The sequence below is a fragment of the Muntiacus reevesi genome, chromosome 1 (assembly GCF_963930625.1).
Source record: "Muntiacus reevesi chromosome 1, mMunRee1.1, whole genome shotgun sequence".
NCBI classification, from domain to species: Eukaryota; Metazoa; Chordata; class Mammalia; order Artiodactyla; family Cervidae; genus Muntiacus; species Muntiacus reevesi.
This window is the reverse complement of record NC_089249.1, coordinates 69,761,975-69,777,055: the sequence shown is the minus strand read 5'-3', so window position 1 is coordinate 69,777,055 and position 15,081 is coordinate 69,761,975. Positions and strand designations below refer to the sequence as shown.

At 38.4% G+C, this 15,081-nt stretch overlaps 1 protein-coding gene across 6 annotated transcripts in view; it reads left to right on the top strand.

Annotated features, from left to right (window-relative positions):
• The window catches only part of DDR2 (discoidin domain receptor tyrosine kinase 2), a 150,992-nt gene that overhangs the window by 105,348 nt on the left and 30,563 nt on the right, over positions 1–15,081 (top strand). For all 6 annotated transcript variants that reach the window (XM_065946665.1, XM_065946683.1, XM_065946647.1 and 3 more), the window contains 4 exons: positions 2,772–2,874; positions 4,460–4,691; positions 5,011–5,158; positions 5,537–5,642. In XM_065946665.1, coding sequence (XP_065802737.1) covers positions 2,772–2,874; positions 4,460–4,691; positions 5,011–5,158; positions 5,537–5,642 — 589 coding nt within the window. The remainder of the gene's footprint in view (positions 1–2,771; positions 2,875–4,459; positions 4,692–5,010; positions 5,159–5,536; positions 5,643–15,081) is intronic.

Genomic DNA, 15,081 nt, shown 5'->3' with positions numbered 1-15,081 from the left:
AATGCCCAGAAGTAGAATTGCTAGATTATATGGTAATCGTAGTTTTAATTTTTTGAGGAAACTTTGTATTATTTTCCATAGTTGCTGCACCAATTGACATTTCTAATAACAGTGCATAAGCAGTCTCCTTTCTTCACATCCTCGCCAGTACTTGTCACTTCCTACCTTTTTGATAATAGCCATTCTCGCAGATGTGAGGTGCTGTCTCATTGCGGTTTTGATTTGCATTTCACTGATGATTAGTGATGTTCAGTTTCTTTTCATATACTATCCGTATGTTGACCATCTGTATGTCTTCTTTGGAAAGAAGTTAGTTGAAGAATAGTTGAAATCTCCAACCATAATTATGAATTTGATAACTTTTTGGCAGTTTGTTTTTTGGCTTCATTTGTTGGGAAGCTTTGTTATGAGGTGAATAAATGTTTAGGACTGTCATGTGTTCTTAAAGAACTAACTCCTTTATCACTGTGAAATACCATATTTATTCCTTGTCTTGATATATTGGGTCTAATTTTCAACTTTCTTTTGATTAACTTTTCATGGTATATTTTCCCCATATTTTCTTATAATTTATCTGTGTTTTTAGATTTAAAATATGTTTCTTACAGGTTATATGTACTTTAAACTTGATTTTTCTTTTTAAATCCACTCTGATAATTCCTACTTTCTAATTGGTATATGTAGACCATTTCTATTTAATGGGAGTATTTATATGGTTAGCATAAAATCTATATTCTTGCTATTTGTTTTCTTTTTGTCCTATTTGTTTCCCTTAATTCTGTCTTCTTTTCAACTTTAATTGAATTTTTATGATTTCATTTTATCTTTTCTTGACTTACTAGCCATAAGTCTTTAAAAAATATTATTTTAGTGCTTGTTTTAGGGTTTGTAGTGTATATCTTTAACTAAATAATGTCTAACTTCACATAATGTTATATCACTTCACATAGAGTATATTAAAAAAACCTTTCAGCAGGATAGCTTCTATTTTTCCTCTTTAAGTCTTTATGCTGTTATTGTCATGCATTTTAATTTTGTATATGTCATAAACACAATATGTTATTATTTTTGTTTAAATAGCCTATTACCTCTTAAAGAGATATAAATAACATTAAAAATCATCTTACTTACCATGTAATTGCCATTTTGAATGGGATATTTGCTGTCATCTTTATCTTTGGTCCTCTGTTCATAAAGTATCCTTTTCCTCTAGATGTTTAAAAATTTTTCTCTTTATCACCTGTTCTAAGCAATTGGATTATGATATGCTGTAGCATAGTTTTCTTCATTTTTTTTTATACTTCGGATTATTAAGTTTCTTGAGTTTATAATTTTCATCAAATTAAAACAATTTTACACCATTTTTATTCAAATAATTTTCAATCTTCCTCCTTCCTCTTCTTCACAGAATCCGTTTATATGTATATCTAGATATTTGAAATTGCTCCACATCTTACTGATGTGATTATTTTTTGATTATTGCTTGATTCTATTTTCTTTCATTGTTTCATTTTAAATAGTTTCTACTGTTGTCTTTATGTGTATTATTTTCTTTCCAATATGTAATTTGCTTTTAATTCCATACAATGTATTTTAGCTCACATATCACATTTTATATCTGGAAATTTGATTTACTTCTTTTCTTTACCTCTATAGCTTTCCTTATATTTTTGAACCTATGCAACACAGTTATAACTATTTTGGTGTTCTTCTTTTCCCATTCTAACTTCTGTATTAATTATGAATCTGTTTCAATTGATTGATTTTTTAAAAAATTATAGATACTATTTCTTTGCTTCTCTTACAGACCAATTTTTTTAATTGCGTGGGACTTATGTATACTAAAAAATTATTCATTGTTTATCTGAAATTTTAATTTAGCTAAGGATCCTCTATTTTATTGCAATTTATGTCTTGAGACCTCTAGTCCCCTTGATCTCTCCAGACTCTTTTCTTTGTCTTCTGAGCTCAGGAAATCCTCCAGCCTCCGCCTTTGTTTTCACTTCCTCTACTATAGCCTGGATGCTCTCATGGAAGTAAGCTTTGCAATTGTGGAGCTCATATTCTTTGTTTCCCTTCTCTCAGGGATTGTTGCCCTTTGTTGTCTGATATTCATTATGCTGAAACTCAATTTTTCATATACTATTCCTGTTTTTTGGTTGTTTTACCCAGGAGAATAAATCTGGTCTTTGTTAGTCTATCTTGGCTGAAGGAGGAAGTCCATCTCTAGAGATTATCATTCTTAGCCAGAGGCAAAAGCATGGAGCTGATGGGGCCAAAGCTGTGTGTTCAGTACCTTTATAGGGGAGTTTTTTTTTTTCTTTAGCTCTGCTCCATAGTTTAATGAAATCAGCTATCTAAGGAAAAAAAATGCTATGGATCATAAAAGGTACCTAGTAATTATGAGGATGTAGACTTACCACTGTTGGGAAACTGATTAGAAACTCATGTTTCTAATGTCTGCTAATGAGAAAATGGGGATAGGCCATGGAGTTATTACCAAGTGAAAGGATAAATCAGCACATCACAGGATTGTCAGAATTTGGACCAAAAGAAAGGGTTGGCTGAGGGTCAATGATTGGAAAACTGAATGCTAATAAGCTTGGAGGCCAGTCCAGGAAGAAAAGGCTGAGAGAGCCAGAGTGGTCAAACTGGGGTTGCAGAGGTACTTAGTCCCTCTTTCTTATAATCAACTGCATCCTAGCTAGCGGTCTCTGAAAATAAAAATAAAAGCATTTCCTCTCTTTTCTCTTTGGTTCTTCTTGGTTCAGCTATATGCCGCTATCCTCTGGGCATGTCAGGAGGCCACATTCCAGATGAGGACATCACAGCTTCCAGTCAGTGGTCAGAGTCCACAGCTGCCAAATATGGAAGGTGAGAATGGACACCTCAAAAAAACCTGAGTTCTGGACTGGACAGATGGCTCCCTTGGGGCTTCCCAGGTGGCCCCGTGGTAAACAATTTGCCTGTCAATGCAGGAGATGCAGGTTCGATCCCTGCATTAGGAAGATCCCCTGGAGTAGGAAATGGTGCCCCACTCCAGTATTCTTGCCTGGAGAATTCCATGGACCACCTGGCAGACTGCAGTTCATGGGGTTGCAAAGAGTCAGACACTTCTGAGGGACTGAGCATGCATGCATGGGTTGGACAGAATAACTGGCTCAAGGGGCTAACAGAGGAGGATGATACTTGGTGGGAGCTGGTAGGAATGGGGGAAGACACATGTGCTAGTCTAGCAGCCTCACGCTAGAGCCTCACCACTCATTGAAGGTTGGTTTATTGACATGTGGGACACTTGCTTTAGACACTCTCTCACCATGAACTACTGTAGGAAGTGGACTACAGTGGTTCCTATGGGAAAGTGCAGATTAGGTAGGACACTGGAAGTTAGGAAACCTGATCCTCTTTTTGGTGATTATCTGTGAAACATCACTCACAGTAGAAGAAATCAAGGACTTAATTAGACATTGAGGCATCCAACAAATTCTTCCCTCCTCTCAAGGATACCTTACACTGAAGGGCCATCCTCATCCATAAACAAAACATGGTAGGTTTCTTGTGGTCTAATGTCAGGGGTCCTTTAAAGCAATAAACACCCTTGTCAAAAGCTATTTAACTTGTTAGGAAATAACCTTTTTTTTTGGAATCTAGTTCTTTTGGTGTAAAGTATTGATCTCTGTTAAAACAGAATCATCCATTTTAAGCCTTCCTAAAATTATCCCTATAAACCTTCTCCATGATTTCTGTCTTGGAGTGTGAAAGATTAGAGTGATGGCTGGTGGGGCTGGAAGGGAGTGGCAATGAGTAGGTATCATCTGTGAGAGGAGACACATTCCTGGGAAGAGGGAAAGGGGGAAGAGGGTCCCAAAATAAGCTTTACAATGATTTCACAATTTTGCTTGGTCATCCTGGAGGTCATAAAATGAAACCAGATTATTTACTTTTCCCTGACATGCCCTTACTCCTCACTCTCACCATAGGTTTTCATGGCTTTTTGCTGAGCTGCCATGCTCATCCTGCTGGTTGAAATTCCACTGCATTGCACAACCCACACTGCAGATCTGATGATTCCTCCCTCCCCACTCTTATAACTTGATATCCAGGCAAGGAGTGGCTAGCTTTGTTATAAGGAATAGAGGGTAGGGAGTGTTTCATTGCATGGGATCTCCCTTGAGACCTCTAAATAAGGGTGGGAAGTAAAGGCTACATATTATCTGAAGGTCTCCATCTCCCTGGAGGTGACTGTCTTTCTGGGTTTCATGGTGTCCCAGGGAGAGGGAACTGGCCACAAGCGGGTACAGTGGTGACAGTCAGACTGGTGGGGAGAGCCCAAAAAGTCCGTCTGGACTGGACTCCCAGCCTGCTCTCTCCCTTCAGGACTGGCAGCTGCTTGCTGGGGACTGGTAAATAACTGTGGTTTCATGGTTCCTTCCTCTTCCCCTAAACCTCATCCATCAAGGCTGGACTCGGAAGAAGGGGATGGAGCCTGGTGTCCTGAGATTCCAGTGGAACCTGATGACCTGAAGGAGTTTCTGCAGATCGACTTGCACACCCTGCACTTTATCACTCTAGTGGGGACCCAGGGGCGCCATGCAGGGGGCCATGGCATTGAGTTTGCCCCCATGTACAAGATCAACTACAGTCGAGATGGCACTCGCTGGATCTCTTGGCGGAACCGGCATGGGAAACAGGTAAGAAGAGACATCCAAACCCTGGGATGTCTGGGACCATATTTTGACTTAGGCTAGAAGAGGAAGTACACAGATTGTCTATGCAGCTGTTTATGTGTCCGCAGACCTGCCATGCCCTTGTGAATGTGTGACCCAAGATGAAGAGGAGGGTGGGGGCATAGACAGGGATATCAAGGTTGCTGAGAGAGCTGTGAATGAATACATTCTGCTTCTTGAATTAAAAAGAGAGGTTCCACCAAAGAGATCATGACTTGGGGAATGAAGAAGAGTCAGCATAACTGTGTTGCATCTCCTCAGTCTTTCTCTCCCTTCTTCTCAGGTGCTGGATGGAAATAGTAACCCCTATGACATTTTCCTAAAGGATTTGGAGCCACCAATTGTGGCCAGATTTGTCCGCTTTATCCCAGTAACTGATCACTCCATGAACGTGTGCATGAGGGTGGAGCTTTACGGATGTGTCTGGCTGGGTAGGTGTCTAAAGAGAGAGAGCTTATAAACTTTATTAAAAGCATCAACCCCTGGTCAATAAAGGCAATCAAATCAGAAGGCGGATTTACTTCCACTAAGAATTCCAGTGGAATTACTAATCATCCTGGTTAGAGTAAAGAAAGGAATATTATTCATCCACCCAGGGTGTGGTGCCCACACCAAGTTACTTTGCTGACTGCTGCTGCAGGGGAGTGCTCCCCAGGATGGCTCCTTGTGTGCCCAGATTGAACCCTAGGTGGACACACTGCTCAAAATAGCACTCTTGAAGCCTCAGACATTTCCCTGGGATAGCTGGTCTAAGCGGCAGGTACATCTCCTTCCCAAAGGCACTGACACGTCCATGTTTCCTTTGGCAGATGGCTTGGTGTCTTACAGCGCTCCAGCTGGACAGCAGTTTGTACTGCCGGGAGGCTCCATCATTTATCTCAACGATTCTGTCTATGATGGAGCTGTTGGGTACAGGTAAATCCTGGGAGACTTTAATCATCAGGCTAGGAAAATGACCACCAGAAGAGAATAACACTTTATCGTGGCCTGGGAACAACACTCAATGAATCAATCAACTAGCTAGTGTTTATTTAGCACTTATCCCAGTCATTGTGCGATAAATTTAGATACAGTAAAATCAGTTCAGTTCAGTTCAGTCACTCAGTCATGTCTGACTCTTTGTGGCCCCACAGACTGAAGCATGCCAGGCTTCCCTGTCCATCACCAACTCTCAGAGCTTGCTCAAACTCATATCGATCGAGTCAGTGATGCCATCCAACCATCTCATCCTGTTTCGTCCCCTTTTCCTCCTGCCTTCAATCTTTCCCAGCATCATGGTCTTTTCCAATAAGTCAGTTCTTCGCATCAGGTGGCCAAAGTATTGGAATTTCAGCTTCAGCATTAGTCCTTCCAATGAATATTCAGGACTGATTTCCTTTAGGATGGACTGGTTCGATCTCCTTGCAGTCCAAGGGACTCTCAATAGTCTTCTCCAACCCCACAGTTCAAAAGCATCAATTCTTCGGTGCTCAGCTTTCTTTATGGTCCAACTCTTACATCCATACATGAGTACTGGAAAAACCATAGCTTTGACTATACAGATCTTTGTCAGTAAAGTAATATCTCTGCTTTTTAATATGCTGTCTAGGTTGATCATAGCTTTTCTTCCAAGGAGCAAGCATCTTTTAATTTTATGGCTACAGTCACCACCTGCAGTGATTTTGGAGCCCAAGAAAATAAAGTCTGTCACTGTTTCCATTGTTTCCCCATCTATTTGCCATGAAGTGATGGGACTGGATGCCATGATCTTTATTTTTTGAATTTTGAGTTTTAAGCCAGCTTTTTCACTCTCCTCTTTCACTTTCATCAAGAGGCTGTTTAGTTCTTCTTCGCTTTCTGCCATAAGGGTGGTATCATCTGCATATCTGAAGTTATTGATATTTCTCTCAGCAATCTTGATTCCAGCTTGTGCTTCATCCAGCCCAGCATTTCTCATGATGTACTCTGCATATAAGTTAAATAAGCAGGGTGACAATATACAGCCTTGATGTACTCCTTTCCTGATTTGGAACCAGTCTGTTGTTCCATGTTTTGACTGTTGCTTCTTGACCTTCATACAGATTTCTCAGGGGGCAGGTCAGGTGATCTGATGTTCCCATCTCTTTAAGAATTTTCCACAGTTTTTTGTGATCCACACAGTCAAAGGCTTTGGCATAGCCAATAACGCAGAAGTAGATGTTTTTCTGGAACTCTCTTGCTTTTTTGATAATCCAACATATGTAATGGATGTAGTTTTTATCTGAAAGGAACTGAGAGCCTAGTTTGGGAAGACAAAGTGAAAGAGAAAGTGAAGTTGCTCAGTCAGGTCCAACTCTTTGTGACCCCATGGACCTGCCAGGCTCCTCTGTCCATGGGATTTTCCAGCAAGAATACTGGAGTGGATTGCCATTTCCTTCTCCAGAGAATCTTCAACAAGACAAAATAATCATGAGGGAAACAGTAAATTATACAAGAAGGGCTAAATTTTGTAGTATGATAAGGTAGTCATGTTTTTGACCCTTAAAAGGGACATGAGGTCTGACATAAATTATAGCCTACTTATGGAGACAAAGGGCCACAAGAACTAAAGCTACAAGTATAATGAACTGGACTTCTAAAGAAGTTCAGAAAGAATGAATTCCACACATGTAAATGCTTTAGAAATTGTGAAAAGAAGGACACTATTTAGACCTAAAACAGACAAGGAAAGTCTCTAGGGTGAGATGGTAGTTGGTGAAAAGGAGACAGGCAGAGGGAGCAGAGGAAAGGAATCAGGGATGAGGACCAGAACGCCTTGACTACAGCAGAAGCTGGGAGTGGGAACAGCAGGAGGACTGATGGATACTTGAAGTGAACCAAGGGAGGGCCATGGTGGAGGAGTATGTTCAGATACAGGAGGAATTTAGGGTTGGGTAAGAGATGTCCTCCCCATCCCAATTCATTCCAAGTCTTGCCATTCTTCTACCCCAGATCAATAGTTTTCTCTCTGAAGTTGATTTTTGTCTACACAGGTTGAGCTAGGCAGAGAGGTCTCAATCATAGTGAAGCCCACACTGCATAATTGAGGTTGTGGGTGGTTGAGAGACAGAGAGAGATTAGTGAGTCTCAGGAAGAGGACTATGGAATTACAGCACTTCCATTGCCTTAGGTGTGAAGAACAAACTATTGCCCTTCAGCTTCCCAACCCCTATCTGAAGACATGACTCATCAGGTTTTCTGTGGCGAATCACTTCCTTTCCATCTACTTAGTCATTGTGCTTCCCCCTGTACATAAGTTGGTCTTGACATCATTTCACTTAGCCACACCCAGCTGCCATAAAATCAAGGCACAGAGGAAAGCAGAGATCAATTGAATTCATTTTAGTTTAGTAAATCTTTGCTAATCAACTGTTACTACATGCAAGGAATTTGGTAGGGATTCACATATAGTAAAGTCATTGATCCTATATTTAAGAAGTTCACAGTTTATTAACCATCCGTATGTCTTCTTTGGAGAAACGTCTGTTTAGGTGTTCTGCCTATTATTTTGATTTGGGTGCTTTTCTGATACTGAGCTGTCTGAGATGCTTGTATATTTTGGCGATTAATCCTTTGTCAGTTACTTCATTTACAATTATTTTCTCCCATTCTGAGGATTGTCTTTTGATTTTTTTAATTAAAAATTTTTTTTTTATTTTTTAAAATAACATTTTTTATTGAAGGATAATTGCTTTACAGAATTTTCTGTTTTCTATCAAACCTCAACATGAATCAGCCATAGGTATACGTGTACCCCCTCCCTTTTGAACCTCCCTCCCATCTCCCTCCCCACCCCACCCCTCTAGGTTGCTACAGAGCCCCTGTTTGAGTTTCCTGAGCCACACAGCAAAATCCCGTTGGCTATCTATTTTACTTATGGTAATGTAATGTTACTCTTTCCATACATCTCACCCTCTCCTCCCTCCTCTCCATGTCCATATGTCTATTCTCTATGTCTCTTTCTCCATTGCTGCCCTGTAAATAAATTCTTCAGGACCGTTTTTCTATATTCCATATATATGCATTAGAATATAATATTTATCTTTGCCTTTCTGACTTACTTCACTCTGTATAGTAGGTTCTAGTTTCATCCACCTCATTAAGACTGACTCAAATGTGTTCCTTTTTATTGCTGAGTAATATTCCATTGTGTACCACACTTTCTTTATCCATTCTTCTGCTGACAGACATCTAGGTTGATTCCATATTCTAGCTATTGTAAATAGTGCTGCAATGAACAATGGGAAACATGTGTCTTTTTCAATTTTGGTTTCCTCAGGGTATATACCTAGGAGTGGGACTGCTGGGTCATATGGTGGTTTTATTCCTAGTTTTTTAAGGAATCTGCATACCATCTTCCACAGTGGCTGTATCAATTTTTACATTCCCACCAACAGTGCAGGAGCGTTCCCTTTTCTCCACACCCTCTCCAGCATTTATTGTTTGTAGACTTTTTGATGATGGCCATTCTGAACACTGTGAGGTGATAGCTCATTGTAGTTTTGATTTGCATTTCTCTAGTAATGAGTGATGTTGAGCATCTTCTCATGTTTGTAAGCCATCTGTATGTCTTCTTTAGAGAAATGTCTGTTTAGGTCTTTTTCCCACTTTTTGATTGGGTTGTTTGTTTTTCTGGCATTGAACTGTATGAGCTGCTTGTATATTTTGGAAATTAATCCTTTGTCAGTTGTTTCATTTGCTATTATTTTCTCCCATCCTGAGAGTTGTCTTTTCACCTTGCTTATAGTTTCCTTTGCTGTGCAAAAGCTTTTAAGTTTAATCAGGTTCCACTTGTTTTCTTTTGTTTTTATTTCTGTTACTCTAGGAGGTGGTTCATAGAGGCTCTTGCTTTGATTTATGTCATTGAGTGTTCTGCCTATGTTTTCCTTTAAGAGTTTTATAGTTTCTGGTCTTACATTTAGGTCTTAATCCATTTCGAGTTTATCTTTGTGTATAGTGTTAGGAGGTATTCTAATTTCATTGTTTTACATGTAGCTGTCCAGTTTTCCCAGCACTATTTATTGAAGAGGCTGTCTTTGCCCCACTGTATATTCTTGCTTCCTTTGTCAAAAAATAAGGTACCCATAGGTCATGGGTTTATTTCCGGGCTTTGTATCTTGTTCCATTGGTTTCTATTTCTGTTTTTGTGCCAGTACTGTGCTGTCTTGATGACTATAGCTTTGTAGTATAATATGAAGTCAGGAAGGTTGATTTCTCCAGCTCCATTCTTCTTTATCAAGACTGCTTTGGTTATTTGGGGTCTTTTGTGTTTCCATATAAATTGTGAAATTTTTTGTTCTAGTTCTGTGAAAAATGATATTGGTAATTTGGTAAATTGGTAATTTGATAGGGATCTCACTGAATCTGTAGGTTGCTTTTGGTAGTATAGTCATTTTTCACAATATTGATTCTTTCTACATGGAGTCTCTCTCCATCTGTTTATGTCATCTTTGATTTCTTTCATTAGTGTCTTATAATTTTCTGTGTACAGTTCTTTTGTCTCCTTAGGTAAGCTTATTCCTAGATATTTTATTCTTTTTGTTGCAAAGGTGAATGGGATTGATTCCTTAATTTATCTTTCTGATTTCATTGTTAGTATATAGAAATGCAAGTGATTTCTGTGTATTGATTTTGCATCCTGCAACTTTGCTAAATTCATTGATTAGCTCTAGTAATTTTCTGATACTGTCTTTAGGGTTTTCTATGTACAGTATCATGTCATCTGCAAACAGTGAGAGCTTTACTTCTTTTCCAATCTGGATTGCTTTTATTTCTTTTTCTTCTCTGATTGCTGTAGCTAGGATTTTCAGAACTATGTTGAATAATGGTGGTGAAAGTGGAAACAATTGTCTTATTCTTGATCTTAGGGGGAATGCTTTCAGTTTTTCACCATAGAGAATGTTTGCTGTAGACTTACCATATATGGCCTTTACTATGTTGAAGTAGGTTCTCTCTATGCCCATATTTTAAAGGGTTTTATTAATAAATGGGTGCTGAATTTTGACAAAGGCTTTTTCTGCATCTATGGAGACTGTCATATGATTTTTATCTTTCAATTTGTTAACATGGTGTTATCACCTTGATTGATATTCATATATTGAAGAATCCTTGCATTCCTGGAATAAATCCAACTTGATCATGGTGTATGTGCTTTTTGATGTGTTGCTGAATTCTGTTTGCTAAAATTTTGTTGAGGATTTTTACATCTATGTTCATCAGTGATATTGGCCTGCAGTTTTCTTTTTTTGTGTTGTCTTTGTCTGGTTTTGGTATCAGGGTAATGGTGGCCCCATAGACTGAGTTTGTGAGTGTTCCTTCCTCTGCAGTGTTAGAAGGATAGGCATTAGCTCTTGATAGAATTATCCTGTGAAGCCATCTGGTCCTGGGCTTTTGTTTTTTTGATCATAGCTTCAATTTCAGTGCTTGTAATTGGGTTGTTCATAATTCTATTTCTTCCTGGCTCAGTCTTCGAAGACTGAACCTTTCTAAGAATCTGTCCATTTCTTCCAAGTTATCCGTTTTATTGCCATATAGTTGTTCATAATAGTCTCTTATAATCCTTTGTATCTCTGCATTGTCTGTTGTAAGCTCTCCTTTTTCATTTATAATTTTGTTGATTTGATTCATCTCTCATTTTTTCTTAATGAGCCTGGCTAAAGGTTTGTCAATTTTGTTTATCTTCTCAAAGAACCAGCTTTTAGTTTGATTAATCTTTACTGTTGTTTCTTTCATTTTTTTTTCAATTATTTCTGCTCTGATCTTTATGATTTCTTTTCTTCTAATTTTGTTTTTTCTTTGGTTTGTATTTTTCCAGTTGTTTTAGGTGTAAAATTAGGTTGTTTATGCAATGTTTTTCTTGTTTCTTGAGGTAGGATTGTATTGCTATAAACTTCCCTCTTAGAACTGCTTTTGCTGCATCCCATAGGTTTTGAGTTGGCGTCTTTTCCTTGTCATTTGTTTCTAGAAATTTTTGATTTCCCTTTTGATTTCTTCAGTAGCCTGTTGGTTATTTAGAAATGTATTGTTTAATCTCCATTTGTTTGTGTTTTTAACAGTTTTTTTTTCTTGTAATTGATATCTAGTCTCAGTGTTGTGGTCAGAGAAGATGCTTGATATGATTTCAATTTTCTTAACTTTACTGAGGTTTGATGTGTGACCCAAGATGTGGTATATCCTGGAGAATGTTCCATGTGCACTTGAGAAGAAGGTGTATTCTTCTGCATTTGGATGGAATGTACTGAGGATATCAATGAGATCCATCTCAACTAATGTATCATTTAAGACTTGTGTTTCCTTATTAATTTTCTGCTTTGTGAAATCACAATGAACAATGTGATCTGTCCATTGGTGTGAGTGGAGTGTTAAAGTCTCCTACTATTATTGTGCTACTGTCAATTTCTCCTTTTATGTCTGTTAGTGTTCGTCCTATGCATTGAGGTGGTCCTATATTGGGTGCATAGATATTTACAATTGTTATGTCTTCCTCTTGGATTGATCCCCTGATCATTACATAATATCCTTCCTTATCACTTGTAATATTATTTATTTTAAGGTCTATTTTGTCTGATACGAGGATTGCTACTCTAGCTTTCTGTTGCTTACCATTTGCAATGGAATATATTTTTCCATCCTCTCACTTTCAGTCTATATGTATCTTTAGGTCTGAAGTGGGTTTCTTGTAGACATATAGATGGGTCTTCTTTTTGTATCCATTCAGCCAGTCTTTTTCTTTTGGTTGGAGCATTTAATCCATTTACATTTAAAGTAATTATTGATAGATATGTTCCTATTGCCATTTTCTTAATTGTTTGAGGTTGATTTTGTAGATCTTTTCCTTCTCTTCTATTTCTTGACTATACAAGTCCCATTCACAATTGTTGTAAAGCTGGTTTGGTGATACTGAATTCTCTTAACTTTTGGTTGTCTGTAAAGCTTTTTATTTTTCCATCAGTTTTGAATGAGATCCCTGTTGAGTACAGTGATCTTGGATGTAGATTTTTCCATCTCTTCATCTTGTTTATGGCTTCCTTTGCTGTGCAAAAGCTTTTTAAGTTTAATTAGATACCATCTGTTTATTTTTATTTCCACTACCCTAAGAGGTGGGTCACAGAGGATCTTGCTGTGATTTATGTCAAAGAATGTTCTGCCTGTGTTTTCCTCCAAGAGTTTTATAGTTTCTGGTCTTACATGAAAAAGTGCTCAACGTCGCTTATTATTCAGTTCAGTTCAGTTCAGTTGCTCAGTCATGTTCGACTCTTTGTGACCCCATGAATCGCAGAATGCCAGGCCTCCCTGTCCATCACAAACTCCTGGAGTTTACTCAAACTCATGCCCATCGAGTCAGTGATGCCATCCAGCCATCTCATCCTCTGTCGTCCCCTTCTCCTCCTGCCCCCAATCCCTCCCAGCATCAGGGTCTTTTCCAATGAGTCAACTCTTCACATCAGGTGGCCAAAGTACTGGAGTTTCAGCTTCAGCATCAGTCCTTCCAATGAACACCCAGGACTTATCTCCTTTAGGATGGACTGGTTGGATCTCCTCGCAGTCCAAGGACTCTCAAGAGTCTTCTCCAACACCATAGTTCAAAAGCATCCATTTTTCAGCACTCAGCTTTCTTCACAGTCCAACTCTCACATCTATACAGAACCACTGGAAAAACCATAGCCTTGACTAGACAGACCTTTGTTATTATTAGAGAAATGCAAATTGAAATTACAATGAAGTATCATCTCACAACTGTCAGTATGGCTATGATTTAAAACATCTGCAAAGGATAAATTATAGAGAGGGTGTGGGGAAAAGGGAACCAAGGCTAGGAAGAAGAGGCAAGGAGGAGGAGTTGTTCTTCTTTACCAGCATCACCAACACGAGCAGCTGAAGGTTTTTTAAAGCTGGAGAAGAGCATGATGGGAGCTGTGCTTTAGGTAGATTCATTAAGCTATTCAAAGGCTAGATTTGAATGGAAAGAGAGGACAAGAGGGGGATGTATTCTAATTCCAAGTTCAGTCAGATGAAAGGAATTAAGGACCCAGGCCAAAATGGTGACTGTGAGAATGGGAATGAGGAAGAGGCTCACTTAGGGACCACTGGATATGAGAAAAAGAGTTATATGAAACATGGTAGTCTAGGTAACTAAAACAATGAAGATGACATTTATTCATTCAACAAACATATGCTTATTATATGCCAGGAACTCTCAGTGGATATGGAAGAGAAATATAACTGACAGAAATGGGAAATCTAGGCGAAAGATTTAGTTTAGAAACGGATGATGATGGATTCAGTTTGGGTTATTAATGTAAGGAAGTGATAGGACATTTAGATGGAGAAATAAGGCAGATAACTGGAAATATGATTCTGGATGGACCCCAGAGAAAAGATTAAAAAGAATGATCACAGGGATTTAGACATTATCAGCTTCCACCTCATAATTGAGGTCATGAGATAACTAGTTGGGGTGTGGCTGAGTGAGAAGATAACAAAGTTACCTAATTCAAGTTCTCAGGAAATAAACAGTCATAGTAGCAAAAGTTACTTTAAATTTTTAAAAATCTAAAAGTAATGTATACTCTTGTAGAAATTCTAACAATCCTAAAGTATAGAAAGTAAACAGGCAAAGTTTCGACTCCTTCCCAACTTGATTAAATTCTGATTAAAGGGAAATTGAATTAGCATTCCTTTTAATTGGTATTGCTTTTCTGAAGATTTTCATGGGGATTTATTTTTCTGGGGACAATGGGAAACACATTCATGTCAAGTAAACTCATGTTGTCCTAGCCGTTTTGATCTGTGGAGAGAAGAAAAAGAAGGCAAAACCTTGGAAGAGAGAGCCAGGCTTTGGTCTCTGTAGATAAATATTATAATTTGCCAAACATTTTTCAATGAGCAAATATATTTAAAAATATACCTGTAAGCTTGGCACAATCACTTTAACAACATTTTTTTGGTAATTCACAAATTTTACAAGGCATTGGTTTGCCTGTAACCTCAAGGATCACACAGATTATTGCTTGAGGGTGACTATCCCAATCTTTTCATTTAGGAGACTCCTAACATAGCTTCCAGAGCTTGAGGAGAGAGAAATTCCACATGATGTGCTCTCATTCTGTCCCTCCATAAAAGAAGGAAGGAGGTCTCCTTATGTTCTTCAAACTTCAAACAGAAGCAGTCAGGCTTCTGGCAAACTCAGCCATTCACAACAGCCTCACACTCAGAAGTGAAAAGGTTGCCAAACTAGAAAAGAAAATGAAATCCAATACCTGAGATACCCATGTGATCCATGCATTTTTCTGCATGAATCTAGTATTCTACAAATGTAATTAGAGTTAAATTAGTATTTAAATTTGGCAATGGTTAC